Here is a 17,036-nt window from a genome sequence, read left to right as displayed (position 1 = left end):
TTCTACCACTGGTTAGGAGACTGGGTGTTAGTGTGCGTCTTAATACACAAGTCTTATTATACATACAACACACATCGTCAGCACATTACCATCCACTACAGAGCTACACAATAAGGAATACACTCATATGTATCTGAGATACGAAATAATTGTAAACGGGAACAAGAATGATGTAACTGAATATTTTTAGTGTTTTACAACAGAGGTACGTAAACCAAACCTAACTCCATTCCATGTGAGGTGAAACGAGAATTACAAGAGAATGATGTGCCATCAATTCAGGCGAGTGTTTTTTTTTTCTATTTGCTTTACGTCGCACTGACACAGATAGGTCTTATGGCGACGATGGGATAGGAAAGGCCTAGGAGTTGGAAGGAAGCGGCCGTGGCCTTAATTATGGTACAGCCCCGGCATTTGTCTGGTGTGAACATGGGAAACCACGGAAAACCATCTTCAAGGCTGCCGACAGTGGGACTCGAACCCACTAACTCCCGATTACTGGATACTTGCCACACTTAAGCGACTGCAGTTATCGAGCTCGGTAAGGTGAGTTTTAAGGCGACTAGTGCTTTAGATGTTCAAGAGTATCATACAAATATCACTGTACCTACTCAACAATTCAGGTGGATTTTGGAGAGTTGAAATGTTGTTCGAGAAATATATTTGGTGACATGTTTTACAAAATGGGCTGTGGCTAATGATGATGTTGCATTGTATTTCATGTAAGGATAATAATGTAATTCGTTGACATCTATTTATCTTATTTGCTGTTCGGAGTGCATAATTACTCATATTTTGAGTTATAGAGTTGCATTTAGTGACGTTCGACATGTGATGTTTTCATTAGGTGATTGACAATAAACACGTTTAATCTTCCCGTTAACCTGTCATGTCGCCCCCCGATATCCGCCATGTTTTCGCTGGTTTACGGTCTGATGTAATATTATAGTTAGTCTTGACCCATCCCTAGTTGACTGGCTGTTGCAGCGAGACATGTCGAGAAGTTCATGAGTCGCTAGTTGCTTTACGTCGCACCGACACAGATAAGTCTTATGGCGACGATAGGAATGGGAAGGGCTAGGAGTGGGAAGGAAGCGGCCATGGCCTTAATTAAGGTACAGCCCCAGCATTTGCCTGGTGTGAAAATGGGAAACCACGGAAAATCATCTTCAGGGCTGCCGACAGTGGGGTTCGAACCTACTATCTCCCGAATACTGGATACTGACCGCACTTAAGCGACTGCAGCTATCGAGCTCGGTCTCATGAGTCGCGCATGGTCGACGGTAGCTCGCGATTTGGCAAGTAGCACTACTCCGTGTGTATGCCTTATTCGTCTTCGACTGTTGAATGAGGTGTAACGCACCGTGTGTCCCACGTCATAAGTCGCTTCGTATGAAGCTGTTCTTAATCCGTAAGAGACACAACTCGAAAACAACGCGAACATTTGCGGTATCTCTTATTATTAGATATCAGGAATTTTTTATTTCGATCTGTTTCTCCTCAAAACAGTAATCACCGCCATAATTCTCAGCGTTGCGTAGGCTGAATTAATGTAGCCTAATAGTTTTCAAAAAAAGATTGTCATTCGGTCAGCATGTGATAATTCAAACCAATTACGGAGGTGCTCAAGTTCAACAACATAAAATGTACACACTTTCATATGAATTAAACACCTTCAAGTTAATAACGTAAATTTACCTTTTTTTTTTGGATGGATCATCAGTGGTTAAGAAAAAAATTATTATAATAAGTAGGTTTTAGAGAAACGCGAACCATCTGTATTCATTTATAATCTATCTGTCAGGAAAACCGAGAGCGAAATGTCACCTACTAGTTGGCTATATTGAGGGAGGTATGGGGGAAGCTAAGTATGAATACCATGTTAAAGGGTATGTAAAGAGAAAAAAAAAGTTACGTAGAGATGAAAAGGTCAACATGGGACACAGTGGCGTTACAGAGCCTCATTAAACAGGTCTATAGACTGCTACGCAAATGACAGTACTATAAAAGTATGAAATTAACAATCTCCGTATATTTCTTCACAAGGGCCGATGACCTAGATGTTAAGCCGCATCGTATTTCTTCGCCGGGCTGAGTGGCTCAGACAGTTGAAGCGCTGGCCTTCTGACTCCAACTTGGCAGGTTCGATCCTGGCTCAGTCCGTTGGTATTTGAAGTTGCTCAAATACGACAGCTTCGTGTCGGTAGATTTACTGGAGCAATAAAGAACTCCTGCGGAACTAAATTCTGGCACTTCGGCGACCCCGAAGACCGTAGCCTAAAAGTAGTTAGTGGGACGTAAAGCCAACAACATTATATTATCGTATGTATTTATTCATTCAGAAAAGACCATAAATAGTTCACACAGAACAGTTAACGTGTCTCTAATCGCGGTTATGGACGGTATTTCTAATTTACTTTAATGAGAGCTGTTCTGAGTCATTAGACTGTACTTTACATTATTAATTATGAGGTAGGCCCTACTGCTGGAGATTTAATTACGTGAACGAGACGTTGGCTTGCATTAGTAATTGCTATTTTCTAAGGTACTGTAACAGATTAGGTCTGAGAAGCCTAGAGCGTCTATCATTTACACACTTCAAAAGGCACTTCTCTTTAGTTCCAACGATCGAACCTCAGCTAATCTGTAGATTATGAAACAATCTAACTGCTCTATTAACCCTTTTTGTTCCACTGTTCCAAAAGAGGGACTCACAAAGCAACTTTTGCGGGAGTTTTTCTTTTCCGTAGTTAGAGCGGCTATCTGAGAATGGAAACGTCAGATTGGCATGTCTGTCCAACAGATCACACTTTTTTCAATTTTTAAAAATATTAAATATTGTGATATTATATACAGGACAAACAGAGAAAAATAAGTAGTGTTATAATATAGATTTTGACTACGAACTGCTAATTCTTGCTGTGCTACAGAGTTAATGAAAATGAAAGCACACAGCCTGTTTCCAGTCATCCGACCGGGTCGGGAATGGAATGAATGAAGCCCCCACCTAACGGTGAGGAAGGGAATTGTGCCGACTCCACAGAGTTAATATATTACTTTTTTATATGAAAGTACATAAGTGTTAAAACATTCGGTCTGTATTACTACTGCAAGTTACTGAAGTAAGCATACTAGAAATGGAACAGTGGACGCAAATGCGTGCATCTATATTGTACGCCATATTATATTCTTAAATTATTTCAGTACTATTTCAGAAAAAGTTACACCTTTACAAAATTTCATACACAAAATGAAACAGCTGATTTTAGAGAGAACATTTCTGAATTAATTCTCTTAATATAATAACTTTCTTGCTACAGCCGTTCAACGCTGATATTCCTAACCTTTCTTCTCTGACTGTCAGGGAGATGATAATAAGCTATACCTCGGATTTTTAGGTGGTAATAGGTTAGAAAGCGAAGTAATTTGGTTTGTAGGAAGTGTCATGCAATCCGTTGTACCATAGTGTAGGAAGAGTAGCATAAATTCAAGGAGTTCTATAGGCTGTACCCCTATTATCTATGCAAATCTCATAGCATAACCGTCGTACAGGGTAGGGTATACTTGTTACTGACTTAAGTAAGTTTGCATTCTAACCTATCAGTACGTAATAATCCGGACTCTTTAATAACAAATTCGAAGTAAAGGAATTTTGGCACTTACAGGTTCTACTTGTTCTGTACTGTTTCGCATTGATAAAAGATGTTCACGGTTTTCTCCTATGGTATTGTTCCAGTGGCTGGTCGAAACGAGTAGCCTGGCAATGTGTACGAATGAACTACTGCAGGTAGAGAGTAACGATGTGCTACCTCGTCAACAGCTGGCTGCTTCTCAGGCGTTCTACCTTGCGGTCGACAAAAGCAAGGACCTCATCCACATCACGGACTGCAATCAGAAGATCCAGGTTTGAACAAGATTCTATACCAAACATTTCAATCTCAACGATTTCATATGATTAATTTCAGTGTATTGAATACTCTATAGATATAATATGACAGAAATACGTACAAAAATAGCTCTCACTTTACGATCAAAGTCATCTAAATGTACGGAGGGTGGTTCTGAGCTGTCTTAGTTGCCGATGCCGCTATAGTACAAAGGATCGTGGCAGCATGCGGCATTTGTATGGTGCTCGTGTATACATACATTGAAAAATATTTGACACCTGTAATTTCATGTTAGTTTACATTACGTGCTCAGTTGTAGATACATTTCAATATTCAACTTAAAAAGAAAACAAGGCAAAGTTGACAAACAACGTGTTTGCAGGACGTGTGGAGATAGCTACTACTTATCAACCGACGCGTTGATGCAAAATAACACACAGTTGGCGCTAATAAAATGAAAATAAAAACTGAAACGTGGTAGAGGTACAAGTGTGTGAGTGTAGGGACGGTAGACAGCCACGAGCGAGCCGTCTGTTCGGGACTGGAGCTCGGAGCGGAAGGCAAAAGCCTCACGCGGATACTTGCTCGTAGAGCAAAGTTTTATTATGCTCCTCTGGCATATGACATCATGGCTATATTTCAGTAAGTGCAGTATTAATTGTTAGTTGGTGAAATTGGAGCAGCTCAAGAAGTGCATATTGCCTAAGTTTTCTACATTTAACCAACATGGAAGAAGGGCAGTTTTTTATTCCTTTTTCTTTTTAGGGATTTAACGTCTCACTAACAAGGATTCAGAATGTAGTGGCCGTGGCCTTATGTAAGGTACAGCCCCAGAATTTGCCTCGTGTGAAAATGAGAAACAACGGAAATCAATTTTCAGGGCTGCCGACTGTGAGATTCGAACCTACCATATCTCGACTGCAACCTCACAGCTACTCGATCCTAACCGAACGGCCAACTCGCTACCTTCGCAGTCCTAGCCCTTTCCCATCCTTGAGTCTAACGCCTCAAGGGCAGTGTCATGGAGCGTGAGACTTTGGGTTGGGGAATACGCTGGGGAGAAGGACGAGTTCCTCACTCAAACGAACTCACAGGCTATGCTGAACAGGGATCTTGTAGGCGGATGGAAAGATTGGAAGGGATGGAAAGGAAGTGCGAAGGAAGTGGCGTGGCCTTAAATTAGGTATCATTCGCCTGGAGGAGAAGTGGGAAACCACGGAAAACAACTTGACCTCCCGAGGCTCAGTGGACCCAATTCTAGCTCTCTTAACATTTTTCAAAATTCGTGGCAGAGCCGTGAATCGAACCCGGGCCTCTGGGGGAGACAACTAATCACACTAACCACTACACCACAAAGGCGGATATTATTATTATTATTATTATTATTATTATTATTATTATTATTATTATTATTATTTACAGTCGTAATGTTTGTGTTAGTTGAATGTTAATTTCATACTTGCATATCACTAACAGGAAATTTAGGGTCTAGTTTAACTATACTAGTGTGCAAACTCCCAAATTTTTAAAGAGAAAATAAAAATAAAAGAATAAATGAGTAAACTAAAATCTGCAAAACAATATTTCTTTTATATTTATTAGAAGTATTTCTGAAGGTTTCAACTGTAAACCGCGCACTCGTTACACAGACGGAAAATAAATGTGTTTTACTACTTACTTAAAACAGTAGCTCACCGACTGCTATACTCCTACCCTAGCAAGAGCACCACGCTTCCGAAGCAATGTTGCCAGATGCTAAAATTTATCGACCAATTATGATGCATCCGAACACTTTGCAAAATTTTAACAGGTATAAACAGACATAGAATATTTACGTACTGGTCTAATATGGCAGTTTCTGGACAAGTCGTGTAAGATGAATGCGATTATAGTTTTGTTTGTACCATCGAATTGAAGAAAAGTTTCTGAGGACTTGTACAGTATCTGACAAATGTCATATTATGGCTTCATCGAAAACAAGTTCCAAACGGAAACATATTTAATCCGTTTCTTGTTCAGTCTAGTTAATTTTATGGAAAACGTTTTGTCGTCACTCCAGGTAATTTGAGCTTGAATAAATCTGCAGTTTTATTTTTCACCAACATACGAATCCTACTAACATCTCGTCGCTGAAGAAGATTTTGCGTAGGCCTATACAAATTCATGTGAATTCTTGCACAATGTTTAGAATCTCTGGGTCAGTTATTTCAAGTCACTCTGTATTTACTTGTTGTATAGTTGTAAGTTATTTTTAACATTTTATTTTGTGGTATCTGAAGCCGTCCCTTTTCGGTTTCCACTCGGTTAACTGCTAGATTCTTCAGCCTGCCAAAAAAAAATTTATATAAATAAATTTATAATTATTTCATTATTTTTATTTATTTAATCAGTTTACCGTTCAGGATTGGTTTTACCCTCGGACTCGACGAGAGATCCCACCTCTACCGCCTAAAGGGCAGTGTCGTGGAGCGTGAGACATTTATCGGGGATAAAACTATGCAGGAGAACAGTACCTGGACCAAGCGGCCTCACCTGATGTGCTGAACAGGGGCTTGTAGGGGGATGGAAGGATTGGAAAGGTTAAGCAAGGAAGGAAGGAAGGAAGGAAGGAAGGAAGGAAGGAAGGAAGGAAGGAAGGAAGGAAGGAGGAAGCGGCCGTGTCCTAAAGTTAGGTACCATTCCGGCATTTGCCTTGAGAAGAAGTGGGAAACCACGGAAAACCACTTCGAGAATGGCTGAGGTGGGGATCAAACCCCCTCTAGCCGGGCTGAGTGGCTCAGACGGTTGAGTCGCTGGCCTTCTGACCCGAACTGGGCAGGTTCTATCCAAGCTCAGTCCGGTGGTATTTGAAGGTACTCAAGTAGGTCAGCCTCGTGTTGTTAGATTTACTGGTACATATAAGAGCTCCTGCGGGACTAAATTCCGGCATCTCGACGTCTCCGAAAACCGTGGAAGTAGTAGTGGAACGTATTATTATTATTATTATTATTATTATTATTATTATTATTATTATTATTATTATTATTATTATTATTATTATTATTATTACCCCCTTTACTCAGTTGACTTCCCGAAGCTGAGTGGACCCCGTTCCAGCCTTCGTATCACTTTACAAATTTCGTGGTAGAGCCGGGAATCGAATGCGGGCCTCCAGGAGTGGCAGCTAATCACACTAACCGCAACACCACAGAGGCATACAATACATTTATAAACTACCTGAAGAAAGAAAACATACGATAACAGAAGCGAACGAAAGAACGAATCACGTCATTCTATTTTAAATAAGTTATTTTTTTACAGGAATAATCTTGTATCCATGTTTTCTTTTTCTCGTAGTTTAGAAATGTATTTATTCAAAATTAGTTTCGATATACTGGAAAGCTTAACAGTTATTTTTTAATATTTATTTTGTGTCATATTGGATACAAACGTCTAATGCAAATATTATTTTCACTTTTGTTTGCAGTATGTCAATCGTTCCAGCGAGCGGGTATTGGGGTATTCGGCCAAAGAACTACTAGGAAAACCAGTACAAGACATCACACGCGTTGAGAATCGAGAACTGATGCTCCAATCACTGCAGAAGGGGCATGAGTGGGAAGGTACAGCCTCCTGTACACGTAAGGTCGGCGATACCGTCCTCTTGAGCTGCCGCGTTGTTCCTAACCTTCAAGGCAGGTGAGTTCTGGTTCACGCTGCTGATTATAATTTGCATGATGTTCTTAAAATAGTAACGTAAACTTTTACTGTCTCTTACATTGTTTTAACGTGGATATATGCCGGTTTGCGGGACTTCAGTCTAAATGTTCCTAGTTCTCGTTCCTAAATGTTCTCGTAAGAGGCTACTAAGAGGGACACAATCAAAGAATATGTACCTGCTCTCTCGTCTCCTAAGCTCCAAAACATATCCATGATTCTGTGTTTTTCCGTGTAGCGGAGAATTTATATATTAAATTTTTTAAAAATTATCTGGTGCATACCGAAAATCTGATCCTGACAGCCCCTCTGCAGTCTGAAACCACACTAGTTTTCATTCTATTTACTCGCAACTACTGATCGCACCCTACCTTCCAAGATGCCAGAGAACACCTTGTCTGGTATACTGATCAATGAAATACCTGGATAGTTGTTGCAATCCTTCCTGTTTGAATATATGTCTGGGAGACATAGGCTTAATTGGACATTTTTTGGATTGAAACAGACGAGTATATAAAGGTGGAAAACAAGATACGTTGAACCAGATCTGATGCCGACGTGGCGTTGCTAACAGAAAGTAAACGAATTGCGAGTTGAATGGCAGAAGATGACAGCCCAGGAGGGAAGGAGTCAGATAGGCCATGTAGCAAATGAACAGATGAAGATTTTCAAGTATTTTATCAGCATTATAATTTAAAATGAAAAATTCTGGCAGTGTTCCCGTAAAAAGGCGAATCCATTCCTTTGCATCTCATCGTCTGCTTCGTCCGGTTTGCCGCAGAACAGACGACTACAGCTCACGTATCTTCTCGTAAATAATCCATCCACCACTTCTTCAGGCGACCTTTCGATCTGTGACTGTCAGTAAGGGACACCAGGTTAGATTAAAGAGTGTAGGCGTTGTATTCTGCGACAGGTCAGCTGTGACTTCTCTTTAATAACATCGTGCATTGGGCACAAAACAAAATTCCATATTCCGTTAAGAGGTGAAAACGCATCTTACTGTGACCAAGAAAGAGGATAATCCAATGTGGACACTTGGATACGGGATTATAGAAGAAACTGGAATGATGTATTGGCTGAAGTGCGGCGTTGAATAGACCAGAGTTGTGAGGATTTAAAAAAGGAAGTTGAAATAACTGAAAGCAATTAAGGTGTGGGTATGAAGAAGAATGAAAGAAGAGTGTTGATGGGTGGGAAGAATGAATAATAATGAGACGATGAACATGTCAGGCCGATTAATAAATAAAGTAAATAAAAAAAGGGAAAAAGTTTAAATAATAGGAGGAAGGAAAAGCAATTGAATTGAGGTCTGGTTGAGACTATAATCCTTGGTATACTCTTCAAGCGTCGGCGTGTAGGAGAAAACTAGGAGGACGGAGAAGATAAATGATGGAAGACAACATCAAGAACCTTTGTGAAAAATAATACAAGAACAAGAAACGGTAGCATGTGCAAACCAGCCTGTACTTATTATTATTATTATTATTATTATTATTATTATTATTATTATTATTATTATTATTATTATTATTATTATTATTATTATTATTGTACCGGGCGGTACACCTCCACACCGCTAATTTAAAATGTGCGCCAATTGAAACTCCTCTGCTGGAGGAACTCTGAACCTTATTGATGGTATTAATTTTCAAGTTTCTCAGAAGATGTCACTACGTGGAAAATTTGGAGTTTTTGAACTGTGTCATTTTCGACGTATTTTTGTTTTGCTTGTAGTAAGAAGTGTGAACTTTCTCTTCTAGAGGACACTACTGAAGATCAACAATAGTGCACCCTAGTGCGGAGTGAAAGAACTATTTTTTTTGGAGAAGTTCTTATTTCAAAAGTTTGTTTCTTGTTAAATTTCTTTCTGTTATTGTTTAAGTTGGCTGTATACCCCTCTTTTTCCCCTTGTTTTAGATTTATCCAATCCCGAATTTCTTTTAGTAATTTCCGACCAATCCGATGTATCTTCCCCCAACTTGGATATGTTTCTGTACCCTAGCCAATAAAGTGATTGTGGGCGGGTGTTCTCTTCCCTAAAACGCCTAGAACCTTCCGCGAGAGTATTTAAACTGCTGATTTTTGGGTCTCCGGGCCACTTCTGTTCCATCTTTCAGTGTGTAAAGTACATAGCAGGGGGCGGGAAGCGCCTCTTTCTTCTCCAGCTGTTCAACACCAGGTAATGGCCTCTTAATAACTTCTTTTCTTGCTAGGTTGGCAGTTTAACTCTCGGAGCGGGTTCGAAGCGTTTCCACCATGTAACCTTTTCCTAAAATGTAACCAATCTTTTCATCTATTCTCTTTTAAAGCTGCATATTGGGATAGAGAGTGCTAACCCTCTCGAGCTCCCACTCACATTGTTTTGAGGTGAACTTATTTTCTCAACCTATTCTTCGTTAACGTAAAACAAATTGCTCTTTTCTAAAGTCACCTCTGTAATATGGGATTAGCCCTTGCATTAGTGGCCTAGAGCCAGATTAGGTTTTAAAAACAAGTGTATTAGGAGTGCAGATCGCCTCCTCTCAAATTGTTATTTTGGAGGTCATGTAATTGCCCCTTTTCATTTAATAGACCTCAGTAGGTTGGGTATTTTACATCTGTGTCTATGTCCAGTGAGGACAACTCGAAGGTGGAGTTTGGTGTGGCCTTTGAGAGGCTTAGAGTTGAGAGCGAGTGGCTCTCTTTTTTTGAAAATTGAGTGTTGTATGCCTCGTGGAGGCTTTTCAGTGTAATTCGGAGCAAGGACTCCTAGGCATGAATGGGGTTTTCTGCCCCTCTGTTGAAACTTGTGTTTGGGGTAAAACTGAGCTGATTGCCCAAGCATTATGAAATCAGGGCGCGAAGCCCAAATCCTGTAAATATTGTAACTGCCTTTTGGACTTGCTACTTTGTACCTGCCATGCTTGTTATTTCTTTGTTTTTGAAAAGAAAATATAACCTTGTTAAATTTTACATTAACTTTGATTCCGTAGTTCGAGACCCGTTCACGCCCGCACCTTCTTTCACCTCTACCTACCATTAAAACACGGTAACAAGTATTATTATTCTTATTCTTATTCTTATTCTTCTTCTTCTTATTATTATTATTGTTGTTACGGAGTTTTCCGTGGTAGTTAGAGGTGAAAGAAGGTGCGGGGGGTGAACAGGTCTCAGGCTACGAAATTAAAGTGAATTTAAAATTTAACAAGGTTATATTTTCTTAGCAAAAAACAAGAAATAACAATAATGGCAGGTACAGAGTAGCAAAACCACTAATCGAGAATGTACAATTACAGGATTTGTGGCTCCGAGAGCCAGACACACAATTCTTGAGCAATTAGCCCAACTTTGCGATATACAGAATTCAACAAAGGGGCAGAAGACCCCAATCATGCCCAGGAGCACTTGCTCCCAATTACATCATAAAGCCTCCTCGAGGCGCGCAGAAACAAACTTCAAAAGAGCGATCTGCTCTCAAAGGTTAAGCCTATCAAAGGCCACACCAAACTCCACCTTCAAGTTGTCCTCTACGGACATAAACACAGGGGTAAAGATACCCAACCTACTGAGGCCTATTAAGTGAGAAAATTTAATTACATGGCCTCTAAAATACCAATTTGAGAGGAGGCGAACTTGCGCTCCTAATACACTTTGTTTAGAACCTACTTGGCACTAGGCCGTTAATGCAAGGGCTAATCCCATACTAACGAGGTGACTTTTAGAAGGAAACAATTTACATTACGTTAAGGAAGATACGGTTGTGAAAATAAGTTCACCTCAATGCAATATGAGAGGGAGCTCGAGAGGGTTAAGCACTCTCTATCCCAATATGAAGCTTAAAAGATAGAATAAATACAAAGATTCTTTACATTTTAGGGAACGTTACATGGTGGAAAAGCTTCGGACCCGCCCCGAGAGTTAAACTGCTGAGCTAGCAAGAAAAAAAGTTATTAATCGGCCATTACCTTCTTGTTGAACTGCTGCCCGAAGGAAGAGGCGCTTCCCGCCCCCTGCTATGTACTTTACACACTGAAAGATGTTACTGAAGTGGCGCAGAGACCCTAAAATCAGCAGTTTATATACTCTCGCAGAAAGTTCGAGGCGTTTCAGGAAGGAAAACACTCGCCCACAAACATTTTATTGGTGGATAAAGAAAACCCCTACACAAGATGAAGAAGAAACACATTATTGGTGGAAAATTAATTAAAGAAATTCGGGATTAGCTAAATTCAAAACAAGGGGAAAGAAATGGTTAATATTGCCAACTTAAACAATGACTGAAAGAAATTTAGCAAAGAACAAACTTTTGGAATTAAATTTTCTCCAAAAAAAAAAAAAACCAGTTCTTTCACTTCGCACTAGGGTGCACCGTTGTAGTTCTTCAGTAGTGTCCTCTAGAAGAGAATGTTCACACTTCTTACTACAAGCAAAACAAAAATACGGCGAAAACAACATAGTTCAGAAACTTCAAAATTTCCAAGTAGTGACATCTTCAGGATAACTTGAAAATTAACACATAAGACAAAGTTCAGACTTCTTCCAGTAGGGGGTTTCAACTGGCGCAAGGTTTGAATTAGCGGCGTGGAGGTGTACCGCCCGGTACAATTATTATTATTATTATTATTATTATTATTATTATTATTATTATTATTATTATTATTATTATTATTATTATTATTATTAATTGTATCCGCACTTTGCTACGGAATTGTCAGAAAGACTGTCGTTGTGGTTTTCCCAACTGAAGTCAACATAGACTATTACAATGACGTCGGTAGGAATGTAGCGGTTTAAGGGAAATTTGTGATATAAAATACTCGATCAAATGAAACACTGCACGTTTTCTCACTGTTAACGAACCATACTACGCTGCCGATCTAACAGTCCAAAGTTCCAGAGCTGGAATGACCAGGCCGCAGACAGTCGCGAACACTCCTCTGCCATTATTCCGTTAAATGTACACACTGCTCTTTCTAATCACTGCCTCAGAGTAGGGGCTGATTAGCTCTAATGCTATGATAAACCAGTATGTTACGTACCAGTAGTATAAGAACATTTATGAACCAGAGGAAAAGAATGGCATGCTAAAGAAGAGAGAGATGTAACTCCCCGTCTACTTCCGGTCAGTATATTCGGTACGCAGCAGTAATCCCATCTATCAGCTGTGAGTAGCAGGAGAGGACACAAAACACGTCACAACAAACAATGGTCAATTTAATCTTATTGTTGATCAATCTTATGAACTTTCTATATTGTAGGCCTTCACAGTTAGTTTTCTTCCGACTCTGTGATATTAGGGCATCTTATTGAATTTTTTATAGCGTAGACTCTAGTTCCTTATTCCCCAACTTGACATACCAATTTTCATTAAAATCTGTTTACCCATTTTCTCATGACTCGGCGCCGATTTGGACTTACCAACAAAAATCCAAATTCATGAATATCTCTGTTATCATAGCCCGTACGGTAAAAATGTATAAAACATAACTGATCGGAAATTTAATACTATATAACTTTAGTTATGTAGTATTTTTCGATAGGATCACTAATAACACAAATATTTGAGAAAAACATGTTAAGCCTTCCCCTAAACTACCATTTTACTCAGTGTGAAAAAAATGATTTGTGGCCTAGATTGTAGCGACTTTCAATACCGATTTTCACTAAATTCTCTTGAGTTATTTTCTCGTGATTCGCGTACGTATATACATACAGACAGAAATTACGGAAAATTAAAAATAGTGCATTTCCTTGTTACTGTGGACATGACCGATACAGAAATAGCATTCTTTTTTAAATTCTGAGCAATGTACAGACAAAATTCTTATTTTATATATTTATATAGATTATTATTATTATTATTATTATTATTAATATTACCGGGCGAGTTGGCCGTGCGCGTAGAGGCGCGCGGCTGTGAGCTTGCATCCGGGAGATAGTAGGTTCGAATCCCACTATCGGCAGCCCTGAAGATGGTTTTCCGTGGTTTCCCATTTTCACACCAGGCAAATGCTGGGGCTGTACCTTAATTAAGGCCACGGCCGCTTCCTTCCAACTCCTAGGCCTTTCCTATCCCATCGTCGCCATAAGACCTATCTGTGTCGGTGCGACGTAAAGCCCGTAGCAAAAAAAAAATTATTATTATTATTATTATTATTATTATTATTATTATTATTATTATTATTATTATTATTATTAATTTTCTCTGATTACAGAGTACCTACACACTTTGTGTTCATTCACGAGTTCACTGGGGTGGTGTCGAAGAGAGGATCGGACTCGGGCCCACCTGTTCCTCGTGAGTTGTTCCAGACTCAGAGGGGCAGTATTCATACTGTGCGCCGGGGGTCTGCGGACATGCGCTCTGTCTGCAGCGACGGTGAGTACAAATTTCCCTCCTTCGAGGGTAACTATTCATATTTTACAATTCTAACTGCATTAAAATACTAACTTCAATCATTTTAATAATATGCTTATTACCGAAATAATTTTCATCTGTTAGGTCATCAGCTCAAAAGCTGGTAAGATCCTCATATAGCAACACCGAGGATTATATTATAAGATTATAGAGAAACAACAAAAACCGATGGCGGCACCAAAATTAGGCGTACTAAGCCAGATGAGAAGTGAGGTAGTTCGCCCTTGCTCTCCTCACTGGGCAGAAAGTGCCACTGCAGCACGACTGACCCTATGCGTCCCACATTTTATAACACTCAGACGCATTAGTCGTGCTCCGAATCCACGAACCTGCTACGCAGGCGTAGCAGGGGGAGAGGTGATACTCCCACGTGGCGCGTCCCAGGTGGCGGATAGGGGAGTCCTAACCGGCTTGCCGGCGGACTTGAGGGAAATAAAATACCTCTCGCGGACCAAACACACACCCCCTGTGGGTGGGGGAGGGTGACGAATAATACACCCACGGTATCCCCTGCCTGTCGTGAGAGGCGACTAAAAGGGGCGACCAAGGGTTGATTGTATAAGAACCATGAAACTACTTGTGATTAGTACCACCACGCGGGGAACACCAAGGGTTGCTTTTACTTGTGCGTAGTACCACTACATTGGGTACGAAATTGGTTTGTGATTAGTAGCACACAGGAGCACCGTACGGTCGGCTTTTGCAGTACCTGTGATTAGTACCACCATATGAGCAGGACCATGGGATGATAGCTACCATGGTCCTGCCTTGCCTATGATTAGTACCCGCTATGAGGAACACCACGGGATAGGGAGAGGTCCCTGTGGTTAGTACTCTTATGTGATGAACACCATAGGTTTGCGTTGCCTGTAAATGGCGCCGCAAAGTGAGAAAAACATAGGTCTGTATTCTATGTCGTATTTCATAAGCTCTGAGTAGTACAATAGTGTGTGGAATACCGCAAGTCTCTGCTTCTTTTGATTAGTACCGCAACAGAACATATACCATGGTTCTACTTTGCTAGCGATCAGTACCGTTATGAGGGGCCGATAACTTCGATTTAGGACGCCCTGTTGACTGCACGCATAATCGATTGTGTTATGCTATAGCAGTAGTCCCTTGGTCAGTAATACTATTTTGTCACGTCATTTTATGTTAATATGAGACCTTGCGGGTCGCATCCACTGATTGTTTTAAATTCATGTCCATCCATTCATTCTTCGTTCTCACGCTTTTGAATTCTGGTCAGTGGAGAATTTTAGACTTTTAATATGTCATTCCATTTCGTCTCATTTCGTACCATTAGGGACCGATGACGTAGATGTTAGGCCCCTATAAACAACAATCATCAATCATCAATCATCGTGCTCCGAATGTCATTACCTCAGCAGCTGTCACAGCCATAAAAGAGACTGGGGCTTTGTTGGTGGCTACATTTTTCTTTGGATTGTACCACGAGATAGATGAAGAAACAAACCACGTTTTTTCCCTTTGCGAAAATCAAATGATCATAAATATATCTCTCTGTCATGGTCATCCATCAACGGCTGCTCCCGGGTTCGATTCCCGGCAGGGTCGGGAAATTTAACCATAATTGGTTAATTTCGCTGACACGAGGGCTGGGTGTATGTGTCGTCATCATCATCATTTCATCCTCATCACGACGCGCTGGTCCCCTACGGGTGTCAAATCAAAAGATCTGCATCTGGCGAGCCGAACTTGTCCTCGGACAATCCCGGCACTAAAAGCCATACGCCGTTTCATTTCATTTCATTTCAACGGCTGCTGGTTTCCGTTGACCATAAGACGTAGTCTTCGCGGTTGCTACACTAGACTTAACTAAAGCTGGCGTCTGACAGGTAAGGTTGGAGGGAGGAGCACTGCACGTGCCATTTCACGATGTTGCCACATTCCACCATTCCTTCCTACATGCTCTTACCCCTCGCTTCCGGATCACTTGTTCCCTCCTTCATTCTGACCGCTGTGATCTGTTGTAGACTACCTGGCCAGGCGGTGTCGTCCCATTTGCGATCACTCTTATACAAACAATCAGGTTCTTATCAGTGAGAGTGACAGGTTTGGAAACTCCCAGCAAGACGAGCTGCCCTGAAGTTTTATCTCCATGGCAACCGCAGTCGTCCCACCCTCGTTTCCATGGCAACCACACAGCCACTCCCTTTATCCCCCGCCCCGGCAGGCAGTAAACGGACCTCCCTCTAAGAAATGTCAGACACCAACTCTTATTATTAACAGTATAGTGTTGTTAAACTTCCGGTACGGTAACTTTCGTAACGCAAATTTTCAGATCCCCCCCCCAGACATAAGGCATATTTATGTCAAAAATATGACATCTATGAAGAAATAGCAACAGGGTCGATGTAATTTATTTGTCTTATTAAGAGATACATTCCTGTTCAAAACTTGAGTACGAGATAGATGAAGCAACATAACATATCAACTACTCGGTGGAAACGAATGAAAGTTCGGTAACGTATTGCCAGAGGTCTCCCACGCTTGCATGGAAACCTGGCGTTAGGTCAGCGCGATTATAGCACCAAATTGGTCTGTCTCCACAAAACGAGGCAGTTGAAGGAACGGGACAAGATAGTGGGAGTCAGTCATCGAGCTGTTACGGTGCACTGTGGTAGTGTTATTCATTATAATATTTGGATGACTTCACACGGTGAAGAATCATCGGGAAACTGGAAGAAGGACGAAGTGGAACGACTGTAGCCCAGGAGTTTCGTATTGCTCACAGCATTGTTTCACGTGAATGGAAAGCATTCCGCACCACAGGCATTGTTGCCTGGAAAGGAGGGGGTCAACTACAGTAGCAAATGACCGCTATATTGTACAACAGACAAGAAGAGCCTACCATCAAACAGCGGGTGCAATTACAAGCACATTTAATAGGACTGCAAGGCACCCAGCCTCACGTTCCACAGTGGTACGGCGGCGGGATGGGGGTGGTCTGTTTGCCCGACGACCATTACGTTGTGTTCCGTTGACACCCGCACATCAGCGGCACCGTTTGCCATGGTGCCAACAACATC

At 40.9% G+C, this 17,036-nt stretch overlaps 1 protein-coding gene across 5 annotated transcripts in view; it reads left to right on the top strand.

Annotated features, from left to right (window-relative positions):
* The window catches only part of LOC136871659 (high affinity cAMP-specific and IBMX-insensitive 3',5'-cyclic phosphodiesterase 8), a 1,461,726-nt gene that overhangs the window by 1,348,153 nt on the left and 96,537 nt on the right, over positions 1-17,036 (top strand). For all 5 annotated transcript variants that reach the window (XM_068227181.1, XM_068227177.1, XM_068227179.1 and 2 more), the window contains 3 exons: positions 3,737-3,904; positions 7,354-7,565; positions 13,781-13,944. In XM_068227181.1, coding sequence (XP_068083282.1) covers positions 3,737-3,904; positions 7,354-7,565; positions 13,781-13,944 — 544 coding nt within the window. The remainder of the gene's footprint in view (positions 1-3,736; positions 3,905-7,353; positions 7,566-13,780; positions 13,945-17,036) is intronic.

The sequence above is a fragment of the Anabrus simplex genome, chromosome 4 (genome assembly GCF_040414725.1).
Source record: "Anabrus simplex isolate iqAnaSimp1 chromosome 4, ASM4041472v1, whole genome shotgun sequence".
NCBI lineage: Eukaryota > Metazoa > Arthropoda > Insecta > Orthoptera > Tettigoniidae > Anabrus > Anabrus simplex.
Note: the sequence above shows the minus strand (reverse complement) of the source record. Positions and strands in the feature narration are given on the sequence as shown.